At 35.8% G+C, this 18757-nt stretch overlaps 1 protein-coding gene across 1 annotated transcript in view; it reads right to left on the bottom strand.

Moving 5' to 3' along the window:
- Positions 1 to 17229, bottom strand: part of TNNI3K (TNNI3 interacting kinase) — a 74365-nt gene extending 57136 nt beyond the window's left edge. The window contains exons 1-5 of the mRNA XM_035564477.2: positions 17190 to 17229; positions 16449 to 16557; positions 13945 to 14030; positions 12312 to 12409; positions 10871 to 10981 (exon numbers count right to left, since the gene is read on the bottom strand). Of these exons, the coding sequence (XP_035420370.1) occupies positions 10871 to 10981; positions 12312 to 12409; positions 13945 to 14030; positions 16449 to 16557; positions 17190 to 17229 (444 nt within the window). The remainder of the gene's footprint in view (positions 1 to 10870; positions 10982 to 12311; positions 12410 to 13944; positions 14031 to 16448; positions 16558 to 17189) is intronic.
- Between the last annotated feature and the right edge of the window lie 1528 nt (positions 17230 to 18757).

The raw sequence follows: 18757 nt of genomic DNA, 5'->3' as shown, positions 1-18757 counted from the left end.
AGTGTGACTGGGGACAGTCAGTACAGATCTATCAGTGCAGATTTACCAAGTTTAAGTCTTGCCTGACCAGCCTGGCTGTGCTCTGTGATAAAACAAGTAGGTTTGTGGGTGAGGGGAGAGCAGTGGTTAAGTGGCTAAATGACTTTTAGCATTTACTTTGACTTCAGCATGGCTTTCAACACTACCTCCCAAATATTCTTGTATCAAAATTGAGATGTTATGGTATAACTGGATGCAAAACTAGCAGGGTAAAAAAACTGGTTGAATAATGGGACCTGGGGGGGCATCAATTAAACAGTTGTACTCTACCCCAAAGCTAGCATCAAGTGGAGTACCACAGGCGTCTGCACTGGGACCTGTCCTGTTTAACACCTTTAATAGTGGTCATGGAGGCAGTAATGGACAGCACTCTCCTCATGTTTGCAAAGGACATCAAATTACGGGGGAACAATTTGGTGTATTTGATGGCAGTCTTGCCATCCAGAGGGACCAAGGCAGGCTGGAAGAGTGGACCAACATGACCCATATGATGTTCCACAAGGACAAATGTGAAGTCCTGCACTGCAACAGCACAATCTGTGGACTGCCTGGCAGAGGAGCAGCTCTGCTGGCAAGGACCTGGGAACCCTGGTAGCCAGCAAGCTGAACATGAACCAGCTGTGTGTCCTTGCAGCAATGGCAGCCAACAGCATCCTGAGCTATGTTAACGAGGGAACAACCAGTAGAATGAGGGAAGTGATTACTCACCTTTCCTCCCATAAAGCATTGTTGTGAGTTAAAAATTGGTTTTCTCTTCATAATTTTTTTTTTTTAATGAGAGGTTTAATCAGAAGCTTTTTGAACATTCTAGTCAACTATGTTCACTTCAAAGACTGATTTAATTAAGCTACTCTGAAGGTTAGAAGGAGTCAAGACAATAAAACAAGACAGAATATATCAGGACTTTGTCTTTTGGACAAGGGCAAGGGATAAGAATTCCTCTAAGAAAATAAAATCAATGATTATTGACTTTTTAGCAGGTAAAATTAAAATGAGAAAACAGCTTTAACACTTAAGGCACTTGCACCAGTCATAGAATCACAGAACCATAAAATGTCCTGAGTTGGAAGGGACCCACAAGGATCATCGAGTCCAACTCCTGGCTTCATACAGGAACACCCAAAAATCAGACTCTGTGTCTGAGAGCATTGTCCAAACACTTCTTGAACTCCCGGTGCCGGGACCACATCCCTGGGGAGCCTGTCCCAGTGTCCGACCACCTCTGGGTGCAGAATGTTTCCCTAACCCCCAGCCTGACCCTCCCCTGTCCCAGCTCCATGCTGTTCCCTTGGGTCCTGTCGCTGTCCCCAGAGAGCAGAGCTCAGCGCCTGCCCCTCTGCTCCCCTCGTGAGGGAGCTGCAGGCCGCCATGAGGCCTCCCCTCAGCCTGCTCTGCTCTGGGCTGAACAAACCAGGGGCCTCAGCTGCTCCTCATGTCTTGTCCTCCAGATCCTTCACCACCTTCATATCCCTCCTTTGGATGCTCTCTAATAGTTTTATGTCCTTAGATTGTGATGCCCAGTACTGCACACAGTACTTGAGGTGAGGTGACACCAGTACAGTCCTATGCTAAAATATGTATCGTGACGTTCACAGTTCATTTATTAATTAATCTTTTAAAATAAAAATATTAGTGGCAAACATTTGCCTCATTTCCTCAAATTTTGCAAATGTAGATATGATCAATCCAGCCAAGTGTCTTTGCATTAAAATATTATAACGCTTACCTCTGTGTATCTGTAAGAATTTCAGAACAAACCCTATCAGACTGAATTTAGAAATTGCTAAAGAGGTTTCTGGATGTTTTAAATATAACTTGCTGATGAATACACAATTAATTGTCTTTCTAAGGAAAAAATATACTGAAATATTTAATATACACTCTCATTTAAGACATAAGGACAGATGTCAGACCAGCAATAAGTTTTTGTATGCTCTTCTATCTTAGCTGGTCCAATCATATGAAACAAATGTCAGAGATAAAATAATGAAAGATTCGGGTACTGGTGTCTTGAATTATCATGATGTCCCCAAGATTGTTTTTGCTACAGGATAGCCAAAGAATAGGATTTTTAAAATATTTTTTTAATTTTTTTTTCTGATATTAGTAGATGCTAGACAAAGAATACTATAAATACTTTTTTGCAATCTTACTAAAAGAACTGTTCTGGGAAAGAGATCACTGTGAATTTAATAATTTTAAAATGTTGCATTTAATTTGACTTCTTCTAGCCTAAAACTGAGTCACGTTGATTTGTTACAAAGGACACTCATGGGCAGAAAGCACAGCCGTTGCAAATGTCTCACTGTTTTCAGGGTAGCTAGTATCACCAGGTTAATAAAAGCTGCCTAACTGAGTTACAACTCAATACTTTTTCACTGGTGTTTGCTGAACATCTTGTGCTCCCATTCATTGCCTGTAAAAGGCATCCTTCACTTCAATTACCATCACAGTTTGCTGGTAGCTGTTAAAAAGGCTGTGGAATTCAAAACCTGTGAGTTCTAGCCCTATTTGTAACTGGTTGGAACTTCACAAAGAGGCAAATACTGAAGAAGATCTTTGATTCCCCATTATCTTGCAGGCATATGTATGCCATGTGACAACTATTTTTTTTTTTCCAGAGAAGCTATGCATGCCCCATTCCTGGAAGTGTTCGAGGCCAGGTTGGATGGGGCTTTGACCAACCTGTTCTAGTGGGAGGTGTCCCTGCCCATGGCAGGGGGTTGGAATTAGATGATCTTTAAGGTTCCTTCCTATCCAAACCATTCTATGATTCTGTGATTCCAGAACGATTCTGAAAAGTTTTGAAAAATTATTATCAGGTAATACAAGCAGTTGGGAAATGAAGCATTAGCATATAATGAAGGAAATGAAAGAAGAACTAGAGGACATTAAAAAAACATTTAGACTCACATAAATTTAATTTTTCAAGGCTTCTTAAACTATCTGATCTTACTCCCACTACTAGTAAAATTCAAGTGAAGATGGGAAGTGACAAAATTGCTGAAATAACAGCTGAATTGTGAATGGTAAGGGGTTTATTACTGTAGAAAATTTATAAGATGGGACTATCTCCGTTTTCCTCAACATATCCTTGCTACAAAAACATTTACACTTAAGGTTCTCAGGTTTGCAAGTTGCAAAAATTAAGTAGCATTGGTTCATCCTGCTTGCAACTCTCAGTCCAGTTCTCACATCCAAAGATGTTGTAATCTCAGAATGACAGCTTTAATTTACAAAACAAAATAGGCAATGGTACTGGTTTTCCAGCATGGTAATACTGGCTAACACATACATGTGCATGAGGCACATGCATTATTTATTTGGCAATGACCTCCCTGGGCTGGAAACATTTAATGTTTGCAAAAATACCTGAGTTAATGAGAGATTTATTAAACTTATTTGTAGCATTTCTAATATGGTTTCCAGCATATTTTATAAATTTTCATTAAATTTTCATTCTTCCAATTGAGAACTCCAATTTCCTTTAATAGATAAAGTAAGCAAACAGCATTGTTTTGGTGAAGTAAAATATTACACTAAAGCATAGAACAGATGAAATATTTATATACCACATTGGTTCAAATGAGTTGGAACATTTCATTCATGCTGATGGCTTTGAGTATCCTCCTTTTAGAGAACTGCTAGCTGTAATTGTTTCAGGTTTATTGATGGAATGAAAGCTGTAGACTGATTCTTCAGTAAATTGGGGAGCAAATCTATTTTTTTCCCCTACAGTTTCCTCTATTTTTCTCTTAAATGTAGTCATTTTCTGTAGTCAAAGATTCTGCTGAATGGATTAGGTATGTACCTCTGCTATTTATTTATTTAATTGTATGAATAACTATTAAACTTATTGAAATCAGGGAGATAACAAAAATCTATTTTCTCTTTCTTAAATTTATTCTATGTGTGTATGTTTAAAATCATTTCATATTTCAATTAATATTAATGAAATTCTGGACAAAATAAGCTATTTAATCTAGCAAAGGAGATTTTCGGCTGACAGACAGTTTCAAAGATCTATACAGAAAGAAACAAATAAAAGCCTGAACTTGAACTATAGATCTTCAGTCCCCAGCTAAGCCAGTGAACCAAATGCGTCATCAACAGTCCTATTCAACTTATGGAGAATACTTCTGATAAAGAGTTGATCACTTCCAAGGAAGAAATCATGGGCTTTCCAAAACTGTTCACAATAAATTTTCTTATCAAGGTAATGGTCTTATCCATGTAGGACACTCAGCATCTTGGTTTTTCAGTAAGTTCAATAGAAGCTAAAGAAGGGAAACAAATAGCAGGACTTCCACTGACATTTGCAAGATAAGACCAGATATGACAAAAACAACTGGAAGCCCCAATGCAGAGAAGAGTATTTTGTATTTCCCACTTATTTCTTTATTTGTCTTAAGGATCTTTTCATAAGTATGTATTTACTCAATGTTTTCTGCATCCTCTACTTATATTAGCATCTTTTTATTATCTAAATGTAATATTATTAGAAGTATTTATCCCTGATAGAAATGCACTCTAAGACTGGAAGCTCAGTCTTCTTAGCTCTGGAGGAAAATGCAAACAGAAATGTAGGACAAACATAACAAGAGAATGAAAAGAATGATGGAAAAAAGTTGCCTTTTCCAAGGACAAATGGCTCTTGTTTTAGGAAACAACATTTTCTGTACTGGCAACACAAACCAATCAGTGCCATGAATGTGAAGTCTTAAACTAGATTTAGTATTAGTTCATGGTGTATGTATGCATTTGTTTACATACATTGTAGCAATAAATTAATTTATTTTTGTTCAAATAGTACCTAAATACTAAATTACCTGGATTGGAAAATGTTGGAATTTTGTATGCAGTATTTACTTCGCACTCAGGACTGAAAACCTGATCTTTTCATGTTATTAAATATTAAAACCTGGTCATTTCCTGGCATGAGCGGTGCCAAGGTATTCCCCTTTGTATGTCTTACTAACATGAGGTCTTCTTTTAAAACACTTGGGAAGTTCAAATTATTTCTGTTTTGAGGCTGTCTCTATGATACTAGCACAATAAAAAGCAGTCTGACTTTTAATCAATATATGGTTCTCATTATTTTTATTTAATATGTCTATTGCTTACCAAATGGGTCTAGCTTTCATACTGTTCTGTTTCAGTTTTATTGTTCTTTACATATCCTTTATTTTTATCTAATTCCCAGAATACTGGGATTATAAAGCTCAGTGAGCTCCTGTATTTCTACTTGACAGGCACCAATTTTTCACACAGGTCCAATCATACTTCTTATCCTTCTCTATCTTGGATCTCTGTTTTCAAGGGCATGTCAAGCACTTGCCCACACAAAGTCTATAATGAAAGAATGAGCTCCAAGGCAACATGCAGAACAGTTTCTTCACAATACTGAAACACATGTACTTTATCATCCCTCTAATATTTATTTTAGAAGTTGGAAATGGATACCTTTAATCACTAGATGAACTTTAGAGCTAAACTTGTGTACATAAGTATTCTGAATACCACCTCTTTTGTAAATATATGAAAATTATTCATGAAAGTTTGTCCAAATTCAGAACTGAATTTCATTTACCAAGAACCTCATATAATGGCATAAAATGAAATGGTTTCAGCCATAAGGACAAGAGAGGAAGTTTCAAATGGGGATTTTGTGATCAGCTTCTGGGCTGTTCAGCCACTGTGTATACCAGTACATCAGTAGAAGCCAGGGCACAACACCATGCATCTTTGGCCTCTGTGCTTCCTTGCATACCCTTTAATTTGTCAATAAGTCTATCTTTTAATACTTCAAATATCTATTAGAAAGTATTATCCCATACAGTATTTCATATAAATTTGGGAGGAATACTGTCACATCAAATAATCTTTGGTAGCTATCACAAGACTTCATATGAACACTTAAAAGGTTTTATAAAGGATAGGTCAGATGAGAATTTTCCATCTGCCTCACACTTATTATACTCAAAAGATTGACAGGACCAGAAGTGTACATGGTAACCAAAAGCTCACTTTAGAAGTAGAATAAATTCAGACTTTGGGATGACTGACCTGCACTTTTAGTAAAAAAATACCCAAACCTGAAGAAGCAGCAACCCAAGTGCCTTAATAATATGAAATTAGCATATTGTGCATCCAGGTGGAAACCTGAGGTTGCAAGACACAGTCATTCTTTGCATTGGCTGGAGCTGGGTCAGAGAAGAGGTTTCTGTTGTTGCTGTGATTGTTCCTAGGAAAACACAGATCCTTAGAAAATGCATAAACCTTTGCATTTTCAGTGAATGTACTACAACCACTTTGCTTACTACGATGGCAGTACCTGCCACAGTCTGCAGACCTTAGGCCAGCTTTATCACAAAAGAATTTATTCAATGGTCAGTCTCAGCACAGCTGGAAAAGAAGTAGCTATTCCACTGACAATAACCATATGCTGAACGTAAGGTATCTGAACACCTCTGTGGAAGATGCCCTGAGAATTCATGAGATATGAGCACAGCAGATTTTCAGTTTTGACGTCAGTATCAACAAGTTTGATTTCTGTTTAATACAGCATAATGGATTTCGTGCTTTATGCATAGTGTGATAATTATTGTACAGAATTGTATGTATGGATGTCTTACAGAGCTCAGAGTTGCTTGCCAAGCAAAACAAAGATTACCAATTAGGTCATCAACTTTTCAGCATCCTTCAGTTACAACCTTCAATATCTTTCAACTGCAAAACACTTAAAACACTTTCAGATGTTATCAAAGCCAGCATGTGATGTAAAGTCTCTAGGAATAAAGGCTAGTACACAAACATAGGGACAGCCTCTAATACTTTTATGTTAAGAGTGACCTTGAGGAGAGCAATTCAGCACTCAACAGCAGCTCTAGAACAATTTGCAGACGTGACAAGACATGTTGTCCTCAAAGGGCAAAACCAGAATACCTGTACTTGAGAGGGCTTTAGCTTTCAAGGACACTTTTTGCTATGCTGTTTCACTGTGAGATAGGGACTCTCCTTACATTACTCAAGTTACTTGGCCTTTTCAGGAATAACATTCAATTGTATGTCTGTACTAGATCCAATACAGCAAGCTACATTAGTGGCCCACATTTTAGTCTTGCTTCTTCCTGTGTTTTACGTCTTGCCTTTCCTAGTGCTGTAAAATGAAGAAGGTTGGAGTAAATGTAACTTACTTTAAAACACATTGAATGTCTCACAAATCAGCAAAATGGAAAAGCTTTTATGCATGCACAACTATATAAATATGTCCAGTCCCTCTCTTTATACATGTTGTTCATGTTTGTCAGCATTGTTTAGGTCTGAAGATTACATTAACATTGCACACAAGAAAATTGAGTTCAGGTAATATAATTCTCTATGGCTTATAGAAAGTTTGGGTATGAAGTATAGCTGTAAATTATAGTAAACTTTTATCTCTTCATGCTGTACTGTACTTCTTTACTTAGACACATCTTTACCCCATAACGGTTTATAAACATGTCCTTATTGCAGCAGATTTTGCCACAGCATAAGGCTCTGACTCAGTTTGTGAGTTGAAGCCAGAATATTCTCTCAGTGAACACATCAACTGTGGGCTCTGGAAAGGACTGCATAGAGAAGGAAAAAAGGTAATGTGTGAAATGAATCATAGTTTGCTGTTAGTAGTGGATCAGAATATATCGCTCTCAAGTGACAAAAACAGCAGAAATATGCCAGAGACAGCCCCTGTGCTGAGAAGTTAGCTTCTGTGGGTAACGACATACCTCTTCTCATCTCATTGCAACTCACATGCAGAACAGAACAAAATAATCTCATTTCCTTTTGTTTTACTTCTAGTGATGACTGCTGTAACCAATAGTTTTATTACATAATTGTTAAATTGTTCTCACTTTCCAGGGACAAAAAAGGAGACTGGAGAATAAACAAATACAATGGCATCACTGAAGTCCAGAGCAAAATACCTATTAAGTGGCATAGTTGACCTTTCATTTATGTAGTGGCATGCTTACACAGCCTTCTGCAAATATCATGCAGAACTCCCACACCTGCAGCCTTGGCATCAGAACACTACAAACCAGTGATCACGTACTCATCGGTGCTGGAAGGGCAAGGACATTACTTCAGGCAGTGATATATGCAGGTCTATGCAACTAAGTCTTTGTAAAAAAGAGCTGTTCATAGGACTGTTTAAAAAATATGACCCTCAGCTTGCATCAAAATCCCATACAGTGAGTTTAGCCAGAACTAGACACATGGTATCACACTAGCAGATCTCAGTACAAGACTCTGCTTTACAAATATGACAGGAGGCAGCAATTAAAAACAAACAAACAACAACAACAACAAACTCAGCTACAAAAGGTACTTGTTATGAATAGCTCTTTTAGGACACAACCAGGTACTAAACTTGTGCTGATTAATAAACTAAGTTAACAAGTACGGGGTATGAGGAGGTAACCCCTCCTATTCAGAAAATATTATGTGATAAAAACAGTATTTTTAACAAACCTTTTACTAGTAACACATTCTATAGAATTAATTTGAAGTCTTGAAACTCCATTAACAAGTGCAATTTCATTAATGATATGATATCTCCTCCAGGTGAAATATAATTCCTTATAAAAATCATTACCAAATGATACACAGTCCATATAGGAAATACTAAATACACACTCCATAAAAAAACTAAAAAGATCACTAAAGGGTTAAGATTCTGGTTAGCATCTCCATCATAAGTCTTGCACAAAACAAAAAGATATGCTGTTTTTTAAACTCTTTTAGTAATAGGATACACAAGGAAGAGTTCCATTAAATGATTAAAAAAAACCCTGTATGTCTACTTGAAGGGAATGACATCACATGTGAGATTAGAGATGTAATGCTGCAAGGTAAACACTCACATCCTTTCCCACTCTCAGCTTCACTTGTGTACAGGCATACAGAGGAGCCTAGTTATACCATCCCAAAAATCTAACCTTCAAAATATGAATTATTAGCCAGCCCTGTTAACATGCTTCCTCACTTGCAGACAAACAGATGCTAGAGATTGATTTGTCCCCTGATCACTGTTAGAGTTGTTGACTGAAACACTGAAGACTGACAGCTTTTTAATTGAATTCTTTGGTGTCCATCTGTAAATTGTTTTAACCTTCTTTCCATTTAACCTTCATCATATACACAGGCTCTCTACAGAATGCAAGGTTTCTTCAGACTAAACAGAGATAGTAAGTCAAAGACAGAAAATCTAAACTGTCTAGATTAAGAAGTGTCACTGTTCCTCAGCTGAACTTCAGTGGCTACCCTCGTACTTTCTTACACCAGGTACTTACATGTTGGCAGATTTCTTCAGATGGTATACAAAATTTCTAGAATTATCATTTCTCCAACAAAACTGTTTGTTTGAAAAGAAATGTCTTATCTCCATTTCATTCAGTATAAAATTATTTAACTATTTGTAGCTACATATGTATGATAAACAGTGTGTACGTCTGTATAATCTGACTGAAAATGTAGCAGAAGAGATGGCTTTCTTTATATCAGTAATCTCAGTAACTGTGGTAACTTGGGTGTTCATAAAACATACATTCTTTCTTGCCATGCACATACATGTAAGTTCTTTTCTGTTCAAAACTACAGCCACTTTTTGTTCCAGTCATCCAGCCAAACTCTTATATTGGAAGTGCAATTATAAGTCTAAGATGTAATACTAAATTCACAGCTTAAAGCTGGTTATTAATATCATCTATATTTCCTTCTTCATAGTTAGTTACTTTTTTATTGCATTTCTTGCTTATTATCTCTCTTCAAAGAAATCTGATGTTTCTGTCTTGATGAATTAGTCTAGCACTCCATATAAGTCAAAACTTACCAAACAGATGACAAAATCTTTGTTTGCTTAATGGACCCAAAGAAGATAAAAATTAAAATGCCCAATTCATGCGTATGTTTAGAGTAATAAACCCTTCATTACCAAAATAATTTTGCACACTCAGTACTTCACAAGGTTAAAAAAATAATAAATTACACTGAGTGAGCTGTTGCCAGGGTGACAAAAGTGAAATGTAAAAAATGACTGAACTGAGATGGTAAATGAAAAGAAAACAGTTTCATGACTGACAACATGTCTAGAAAGGAAAGGGCCTGATTATAGGTATCCAGGGAATCTCATCCCTCTCTTCATTCCTCTACTCCGCAAGAGAAAGGCTTCTCGGGACAACAATGAAGATGGGAGTCTCCAACTGACAGGCGACTTACCACTATGGGTGTCTGAGATTCATGCTACAAATGACTTACCCTGATAATAGTTTTCTCTGTACTAAGCTAAAATAGCTCTAAACTGAGAATCCCTCTCCCCTTTCAAAGTAAAAATGACAGAGATGTGGAGCAGAGCCTGTGAGACCTAGCAGAGGAAATAAACCTCTTTTATTGTGCTTCTTTCACACTCAGAGGGACAGCATTTCTAAGCCTCAGCCCATATCCAGGTTCAGGAATTCTGACATGTATGAATGACAATGTTTCATCATGTATCTATTGGTTAATGCTTCTGATATTTAAAGCAATGCCGTTTATTGCGAAGACTTTAAAGATATTTATATTAAGGTAAGAGATGTACAAACAGATCTAGGCCCTTTGGGCATATCTGTTCAATGTAAAAATTGATATACAGATGTGGTTTTCCCCAAAATGTACGAAAATAAATAAATAAATAAATTAGCTATATTAAACCAATTCTGAGTTTTGTTTTGAATGGTATCAATCTCAAACAAAATGACTTCCTAATATTGGCACTCACTCATATCATTTCCTGTACACAAGAGGAGAAACATACCTCATGATGACCAGCTATTGTGGCAATATGAAGGGCTGTCAAGGCTCCATATCCAACTTGCTGAATATCAGCTCCACCATGCAGCAATGCTGTTATGAGTTCTGCATTGTCCTAAAAGGTGTGCATGTAAAACATTATTTCTGGACTCAAGTATCAAACATATTCACAATATCAAACACATCCTTCCAGGTATAACAACAGCAACGGGTACTATCAAATGATAGTAATAAAGTCATGCTTGAGAAAATGTTAACACATTTAGTTAATAATTTCTCCTTTAAAAATAGTGAAATTAAGCACAGAATTGAAATGATTGGTCTGGTGGCAGAACTAATAGGAGAAGCCATTTTTCTCACTATTACTTGTTCTAACTGAACCAAACAGAGCTATCATAATTTTTACTTCTTAGGGGTCTATCTTCTGTCATCATCCAGCCCAGAGAAGAGACTTCTCCAATTTATATTCACTGTTTGCTAAGGAGTAGTGCACACAATGTAAGGACAAAAGAGATGCTAAAAGCTCCAAACTTACTTATTGCTCTCTGTCTCCTGGAAATAAGCACTAAAGGAGTTCAGGCCAAGAATGAATCAATGCCAGAGAAACAGCAGTTAAAATATGCCTTTGGAAGTATAATATTTGTTCATACTGAAATGGTTTTCCTATTTCCAGGAATTACTAGGAATTTCTTTTTGATAATAATGGACAGCAAAAAGTTCATATCCCTTTTCCTATCAAATAGTTTTAGACATTGAAGCATGGTAGCTGGTTGCATAATGGATCACATATTTTGTGCACCTATGGGATGTATAAGGATTGAACAATGTATTCTAGAATATAAACTCCTAAATTTGATTTTAGTTTGCTCTAAAAAGCTAAATGCTTTTGTAGATCTGGAGCTAGTCTGTAGATGGTTTAATTTTCCAAGATGCTCCATCTGCATAATAAGAATCATAAAAATCCTTTCAAAAAAGGCAGTCTTTGCTCTGTTCCTTGCTACTGGTATTGTTGAGTCTTAACAGATGAATATAACGGTGAAGAAAATTAGTATTACATCGGTACATGAAACTTGAGTAAGAACAACAAAAAAGAAGCAAAAACCAGAGAAACTGTAAAATAAAGTCCTTTGAGATTATTTCTATTAATAGCTATAGTATTAAAATAATAATCCTCTATCCTGATATGCATTGCATAATTCAATCAATATTTCTAAAGCAACATCATATCCTCATGGATGACAGTGCAAAAATACATGCTGATTTCCTGTACATGTGCTCTTTATAGGTTATTTTCCTGTTCATTGGAAATGTGAAATTGATATTTTCACTAGAAGTAGCAATTAAAGAGTTCAACTGGAGAGTTCAGACAACTAAAGCTGCTCAGTTCTGACTGCTTTTCATCAATTCTATTTGAAGTAGTTTACCTTCTATTCAAAATAGTTTACCTTATAAGCTGCCAAGTGCAGAGCGGTAAATCCATTTCTTGTTAATCTGGATGGGCGCAGTCCTTTTAGCATAAGAGTTCTAATATGTGATTTGTTACCTTTAGAATGAAAATTGGAAATCAAAATTATTTACAGAAAAAACATGCAGATGGAAGTAAGAAACATCAGTGTGAGTTTGAAAGCAAAGAGAAATAGGTAATAAAAATTTTGCACCCTTAAAATTGAATTAAGCACCATCTCCTTACACACTGGGACCTGGCCGTGAAGTGGCTTACTGTTCACACTTGAATAAGAATTGGTTAAGGATAGTTGAACTTCTAAAGAAACAGAATCCTCTTTTAACATCCAGACTATGCTACGAAGAAGTCCATTAATTAACAGATGCTTCCAGAAGCTCTGGTTTCTCAGACACGCAACTCTACGTCCTTTCAGAAGTGAAGCACTGGTCTCCCTCTGTACACAGTATTATTACAGGGAAAATAGATTTGATGGATACTAATGAATATCAGCTTGAGAAAGTAGCTTTATGCTTACTTTCCTGATGCAGTGATGATCTCAAAAAATGTTTTTCCTTCTGAATAATCATGACTATATTTAAGGACAATGTCAGGTGTAATAACTAAATGCTCACATACTCTACCTAATTAATTAATAGTGTATGTTTTCTTAAACTTCCTCTCATCATTCCCACCACTTACTCCAATGTTACCAAGTACTGATGTCATCTTTAGATATGATCTTGTACTCTCTGAAATTAAGAGTAAAGATCCATTTGGTGTTCAGCAGTGCAGGATCCAGTCCTCCTTGATGATAACATCTAACTAAGATTGAGCAAATAATTTATGCATATTACTAGTACATATTTTGTGGAGCTGAAATGTTAGGGTAAAATTCTCTTTGCTTCTCCCAGCAAGTGTAAAAAGTGCAAAATTGTTCATGAACTAATGACACACTAGGTGGATAACATAGGAACAATGTGGGTTAGAGTTACACAATTAAATTACACACTTAATGTGCATTTATGAACATGCCGGAAGACATCTTGCACTCTTTTCTTGCATACCCTGATTTGTTATCTGCAAAAATCCTATCAGCTGATATTTTTCAACAGAGCATTTGAGTTATTCTTTTAATCACTTTGATATAAAATACATATATATTCATTATACTAGAAAAATGGCTATACGTTGTATAAAAATACATGTAAAAATTAAATAAATGTTTTACGTATTGCAAAAAATATTAAAACTAGCTCCCTATCCTGAAGTCTATGCCATGTACAGAATACATAATTGTAGAAAAATACTACCTGATGAATATGGATTGATTAACTAATGAATATAGTAAGTAATTTTGAATTAATTGAACATTTGTAATAAAATATGCCACATTATCAATCACAACTTCTCTTGGACTAAAGAATCAGTTACAACAAGGTTCAGTGTAACTTGATTCAACCAGCTTGGCAAATAGAGTTCCAAGTAATACTTGTGGATGCTTATCCAAGTGTCAGCAATGACAACACAAAGAAAGAAATTGACTGAAGATATAATCTTCCTGACAGTTATTAGACAGAACAAGTAATAACCAGGTAAATAAGATGCTTAATAAACATTATATTTCAAATACATACCCCCACATATGCAACATAAATGAAGAAGAGAGAGGCCATTTTCTGTGCGGTAATTTAAATTGACTTTGCAGAATGCTTCATCAGAGCTAAAGAAAAAGATTTTTACAGATAATTACTGTTTTCATCTTTTAGCATAGTTTCTTTCATTTGGAAAACATTTAAAGGGAAATCTCAATGGAAGTTTTTGGAGACACAGGGCTGAATTTAGACCCAGTTTGCACTCTGTAAATATAGAAATACTTTACTGATATCAAGTCAGTAGTCCAGAAATCTCTTTCAGTAAATTAAGTTAGTGGCTAACTTCGATTGTTTTCTGAACAATGGAAAATAAAAAGCCTTTCAGGAAGTGTGCCTGTGTTCTCCAAAAGATATCTCAGAAACACAATAAAATCATTAAATGGAAATATTTATATGAAAGAACTACAGAAGCACATACACTCCTTTAAATCTTATGCACGTAGCTGTAACATTATTAAGAATTACATATAGGCTTTTCATTTCTGATAGCATTGAACGGAGCTGACAGAATCCCCAGATTACTATTGTACGTGAATTACCAGCATTTAAGGTCTGGTTTCATCCAAATCCAGTCCTTCCTCTGAATCAGAAATACTAGGGCAGGAGAAGGGGCATTTGTTTTGGGAGCATTTGGTATTTCCTGACATGCTCAAGCATCAGCAACTAGGAGAACCAAGCAGTATGCTTGTCTGGGAATCTGCAGACCTCAACGGAAGTCTAGGAAATCTAGGTCTCCTCCTAATTCCTTTCTGAGGACATAATTGCATGTTTCAGAGAAATGAAATTCTCACTTTTTATTTCTTGGGTGGTCTTCTTAGTAAATCATTGCTTTACTAACTCTGAGATATAGGAATAGAACAGGGACAACTTTTATACAAGAAATGACAGGTGCCATGCTACTTGTAGATTGACTTTTATAAATTTACTTTTCACTATTGCAGCTGTGCTTCCCTGTGCTCCACCCCCCCCAGCACAGAACAGCTTACCCATTGACATGTGTATATATTCCCTAAGTGTAAAGTGGGGCTAATGACATTTCTTTCCTCTGCTGGGCTTTGAAAAATTTGTTTTATTTACCTTCCAAATCTTTCATGACAGGGATTTTAACAGCTACTTATTTAATTTCAATCAGGCAAATTAGCATCTTCTACTTATCTTCCAACAACTATCCTGTTTCTTAGTCCTAACTTCTTTTAATAAATAAAACTTACTGGGGAGGAGGGAGGGGGGAATCACTTATTTTTTCTGGTACTTCAGAGATAAGAAGTTTTCAGAAAATAACCGCTGCTACTGTAGAGAACTGTTTTTTTTTTTTTTTTAATAGGCCAGATTTGGAGATATTTTAGAAATCTGGCTGGTTCCTCAATCCTGGCCAAATAATAATAATAATAAATAAATAAAATAAAAAAGCCTTGTCAATGCAACATAACCAGTGTCCACCATTTCTCTGAGCAGTGCTCTTTATCTAAGAAGAGGAGTTTGGCTGACATCTTAAAGAGACTTGCTTCAGTTGGCAAGATGGACTGATAAACTTTGCTGCAACAGATGTACTAGCCTTAAAATTGCTGTTTCTTGTTTCTTTTATCTAATACAGGAATTAAGCACTTTCACCTATATGGTATATCTCTATATGGTGTATCTCAATTTTGAGTGTATTGCAACTGTTTTGCTTTTCTAAAATAATGAGTACTCTGGGTACAGTTTGTTAAGATAATTACTACTAAACAGGCTTAAAATTAGGGAAGTGCTGAAGTATCTTACTGGATCACAGCCAAAATGGTTAGCATATTGCAAAATCAAGCCCAAGGACTTCCTTCAATTAACAAGCTCAAACAGTGATAGTTATTCTAGCTGAAATTGACCAAGATGGATAATTTATATCACTTTTTTTTTTTTTTGAGTTTGTGATGTATTCTGATTAGAATCCTCTATTTTTTCAAGTGGCTTTGATATCTGAAATTATTTACCAGAAAATTTTCTTAAATTAACTTATTCACAGTAAATGGGCTGGGTGTTTTCTCTATTTGAGCTTTTCAGGTGATGAACATGTAGGTATGTTACTTTGTTGGGTAAACACGGTTATTAGCATGTGTTGTCCTTAGAAAGTGACTGCAATTATGATTTTGAAATTCACTTCTGGAAGACAATCTGCTTAAGTGTTTTAGATTTTTTACTTAATTCCTGTTCCTGACTAAAGAAACACACAGCAAAACTTAAAGTACATAATAAAATTAGACATACCATTAAAGCTAATTTGTTTACAAAACTGTATAGATGTTTGCTACAAAATGTTGATTTAGTAATTAACAGCCACTAATTCTGGCACTATGTCGTGAGACTTTTACCCACAACTGTAAGGACATATTCCAAGAAATACACTAAAGAATGGGCTCCTTCCATAAGAAAACACTTGAACCTCAAAATATTGTTTAATAGCAAATACTCATCTGAAAGGCATTCATAAGCAGGTTTCCTGAATATTTTACCTAAAAACATGCTTCAGTTCCGCCAGCTCCTTTTCTTTGATTTGCAGGTCATCTTCTAATCGTTCTATAATAATAGCATATGATTCACTAACTTTCTTCTTCCATTCATCTAACAACAACAAAAAAGACCAACTCATGAAACCTTCAAAACATACAAAAAACCAGGAACTGAAATCTGAATGTACCACTAACCAAAACACTAAATTTTAAACACACAATTATACACTATTTCATATATTTTTCTAATGAAGTATTGAAGTTTAATTACAATGTGACAGCCATTAAACCATTCTTGCTACAACCCACATAGATACATATAGACTGATTTCATGGACAACTAATACATATGAATCCTTATCAGAAATATTTTTAATTTGTACAAGAGAAAACTTTAACCATAGGTTGCATTTTTCAATTCTTATTACCTAAATCTTAGCATAGACACACAGCATAGAAAGACCAAAGTTTTAAGGTTTTTCTAATGAATTATGAGTTAAATCAACACAATAAATTAAGCTAATATGATCTTACATAATAGCACAAAGAAATTTAATTTACTAGCTTTTTGTCTTTTACAGACTGCATATATGATTTGGATTATTCAATGTAAACTAAGAACAATATAACACCTTATCCGTGAACTCAAGAGTAAATTAGCAATGAGTTATTTCATCAAATATGATTTGTTTCTTGTAGATGGAGGTATGGTATATTGTATTTAAAAAAGCCAACATTAATTACCAGTACAAGTTTGGGTTGGTCTAGATTTATAATTTCCCATTTGTTCAATGTATCTTCTTTGTTTCAGCAAAGTCTTGCAGTAATACGATTCCTTGTTCAAGAGCAGTGACAGTCCCACTGAAAAATACTTTGATAGTCTCTGGCTAAAAATAAACCCTGCGCCAAATGGAATGTCATGCAACAATGACACAGAGCAAAGCGGTGTGTGCTGTCAAGTGTAAAAAAACAATAAAGGTACCTAATCAGCTTGTTTAAATATCTACTGTTTCAACAGAAATATTTGCGTTCATCTGTTGAATACCTAAAACTGGTGGGAAGGAGGTGATTTGGCAGCTTGCTCCCAATTTTGTACGGAAAAAGGAATTTATGAAGCTGACTCCCAAGCATACTTTAGGGATCCCCAAGGCATGCTGAGGGTCCTTAGTTCGAAGAGGCTAGAGATGATCTCAACTCTTAACATTAAAATGTATTATAACATACAGAATGGCTTTGGAACTTCTGGGTATTTTAGTCATGAAGTGTAAATTGTATCATATCAGAGAGTACTGACTTCTTGCACTTAAGTAATATTTGTACGTGTTGCTATGCCAAGGAAGTCTCAGTGAATTAAACTAGAAAATGAGTTTGCTGTCAGGAATTCAGTACGTTCACTTGGCATTCTTCTGTCCTTATGTAAAGAACCACCACAGAGTTCCAGCCCCTTCACAACCACAGGCAGCATCAGCTCTACAGGCTAACATGTCCATCAGACTGCTAATGAAAGACTTAACCTGGAGAAGACTGGGCTGGTACCTCTTTCAGACTTACTAAGAATGAAGGAGACTCCTGAGTTTGTTGTGCTGCGGTTCCTGCTCCAGATAGAATTTCCCCAGAAATGAAGGAGGACGTATCTGAGCTGCTTTCCTCACAATCCAAGCAGACCATGGACAAGACAGCTGAGGGCCAGGATCTATATGAATACATAAATAAATGCTGTGCTCAATCTAATTTGTACTGTTTGTTATTATATTAGTTTGGACCCAATGTCACAATAATGTAGGAAAAAACATGATCCAGCTAGGTTGAACAGTGAACAGAGCTCAACACAAACACGAACAAACCATGACACAATGAATCTAGACTGAGTGCACAGATGATTCTTCCGCTTAAGAACCCAGAAAGAAGACCAATTAATTGCAAAATAGTATTGCTTTTCACTCACATAAACTGAATCTCCTCGGTAATCTGCTTAGCGCAGGTGTGCTCGTCTGTTGTTTACCCCCTTCATATCCATTTACCCATGTTTCCTATCAAATGGAACCACTTTAAACTCATTTTCCCAGCCCATTTTAGGATTTGTGCTGTTTTCTGTCTCTCTCTTTTCCTTCTTTTATTGCTTTTTAAAATGTATTTGATATATACATTATATATGTGTATGGTGATATGTGTACATATATATATATATATGTATATATATGTTTAAAGTCTGTTGATTGACCTTGGCAGCTGTTCTGTTTAGTTTTCTGTTATGGATTTCAGGCAAGAAGATATGTAAATGTAATACACATACATGAAATCTTCAACTTGCT

Source organism: Cygnus atratus, chromosome 8, assembly GCF_013377495.2.
Source record: "Cygnus atratus isolate AKBS03 ecotype Queensland, Australia chromosome 8, CAtr_DNAZoo_HiC_assembly, whole genome shotgun sequence".
Taxonomy (NCBI): domain Eukaryota; kingdom Metazoa; phylum Chordata; class Aves; order Anseriformes; family Anatidae; genus Cygnus; species Cygnus atratus.
Note: the sequence above shows the minus strand (reverse complement) of the source record. Positions and strands in the feature narration are given on the sequence as shown.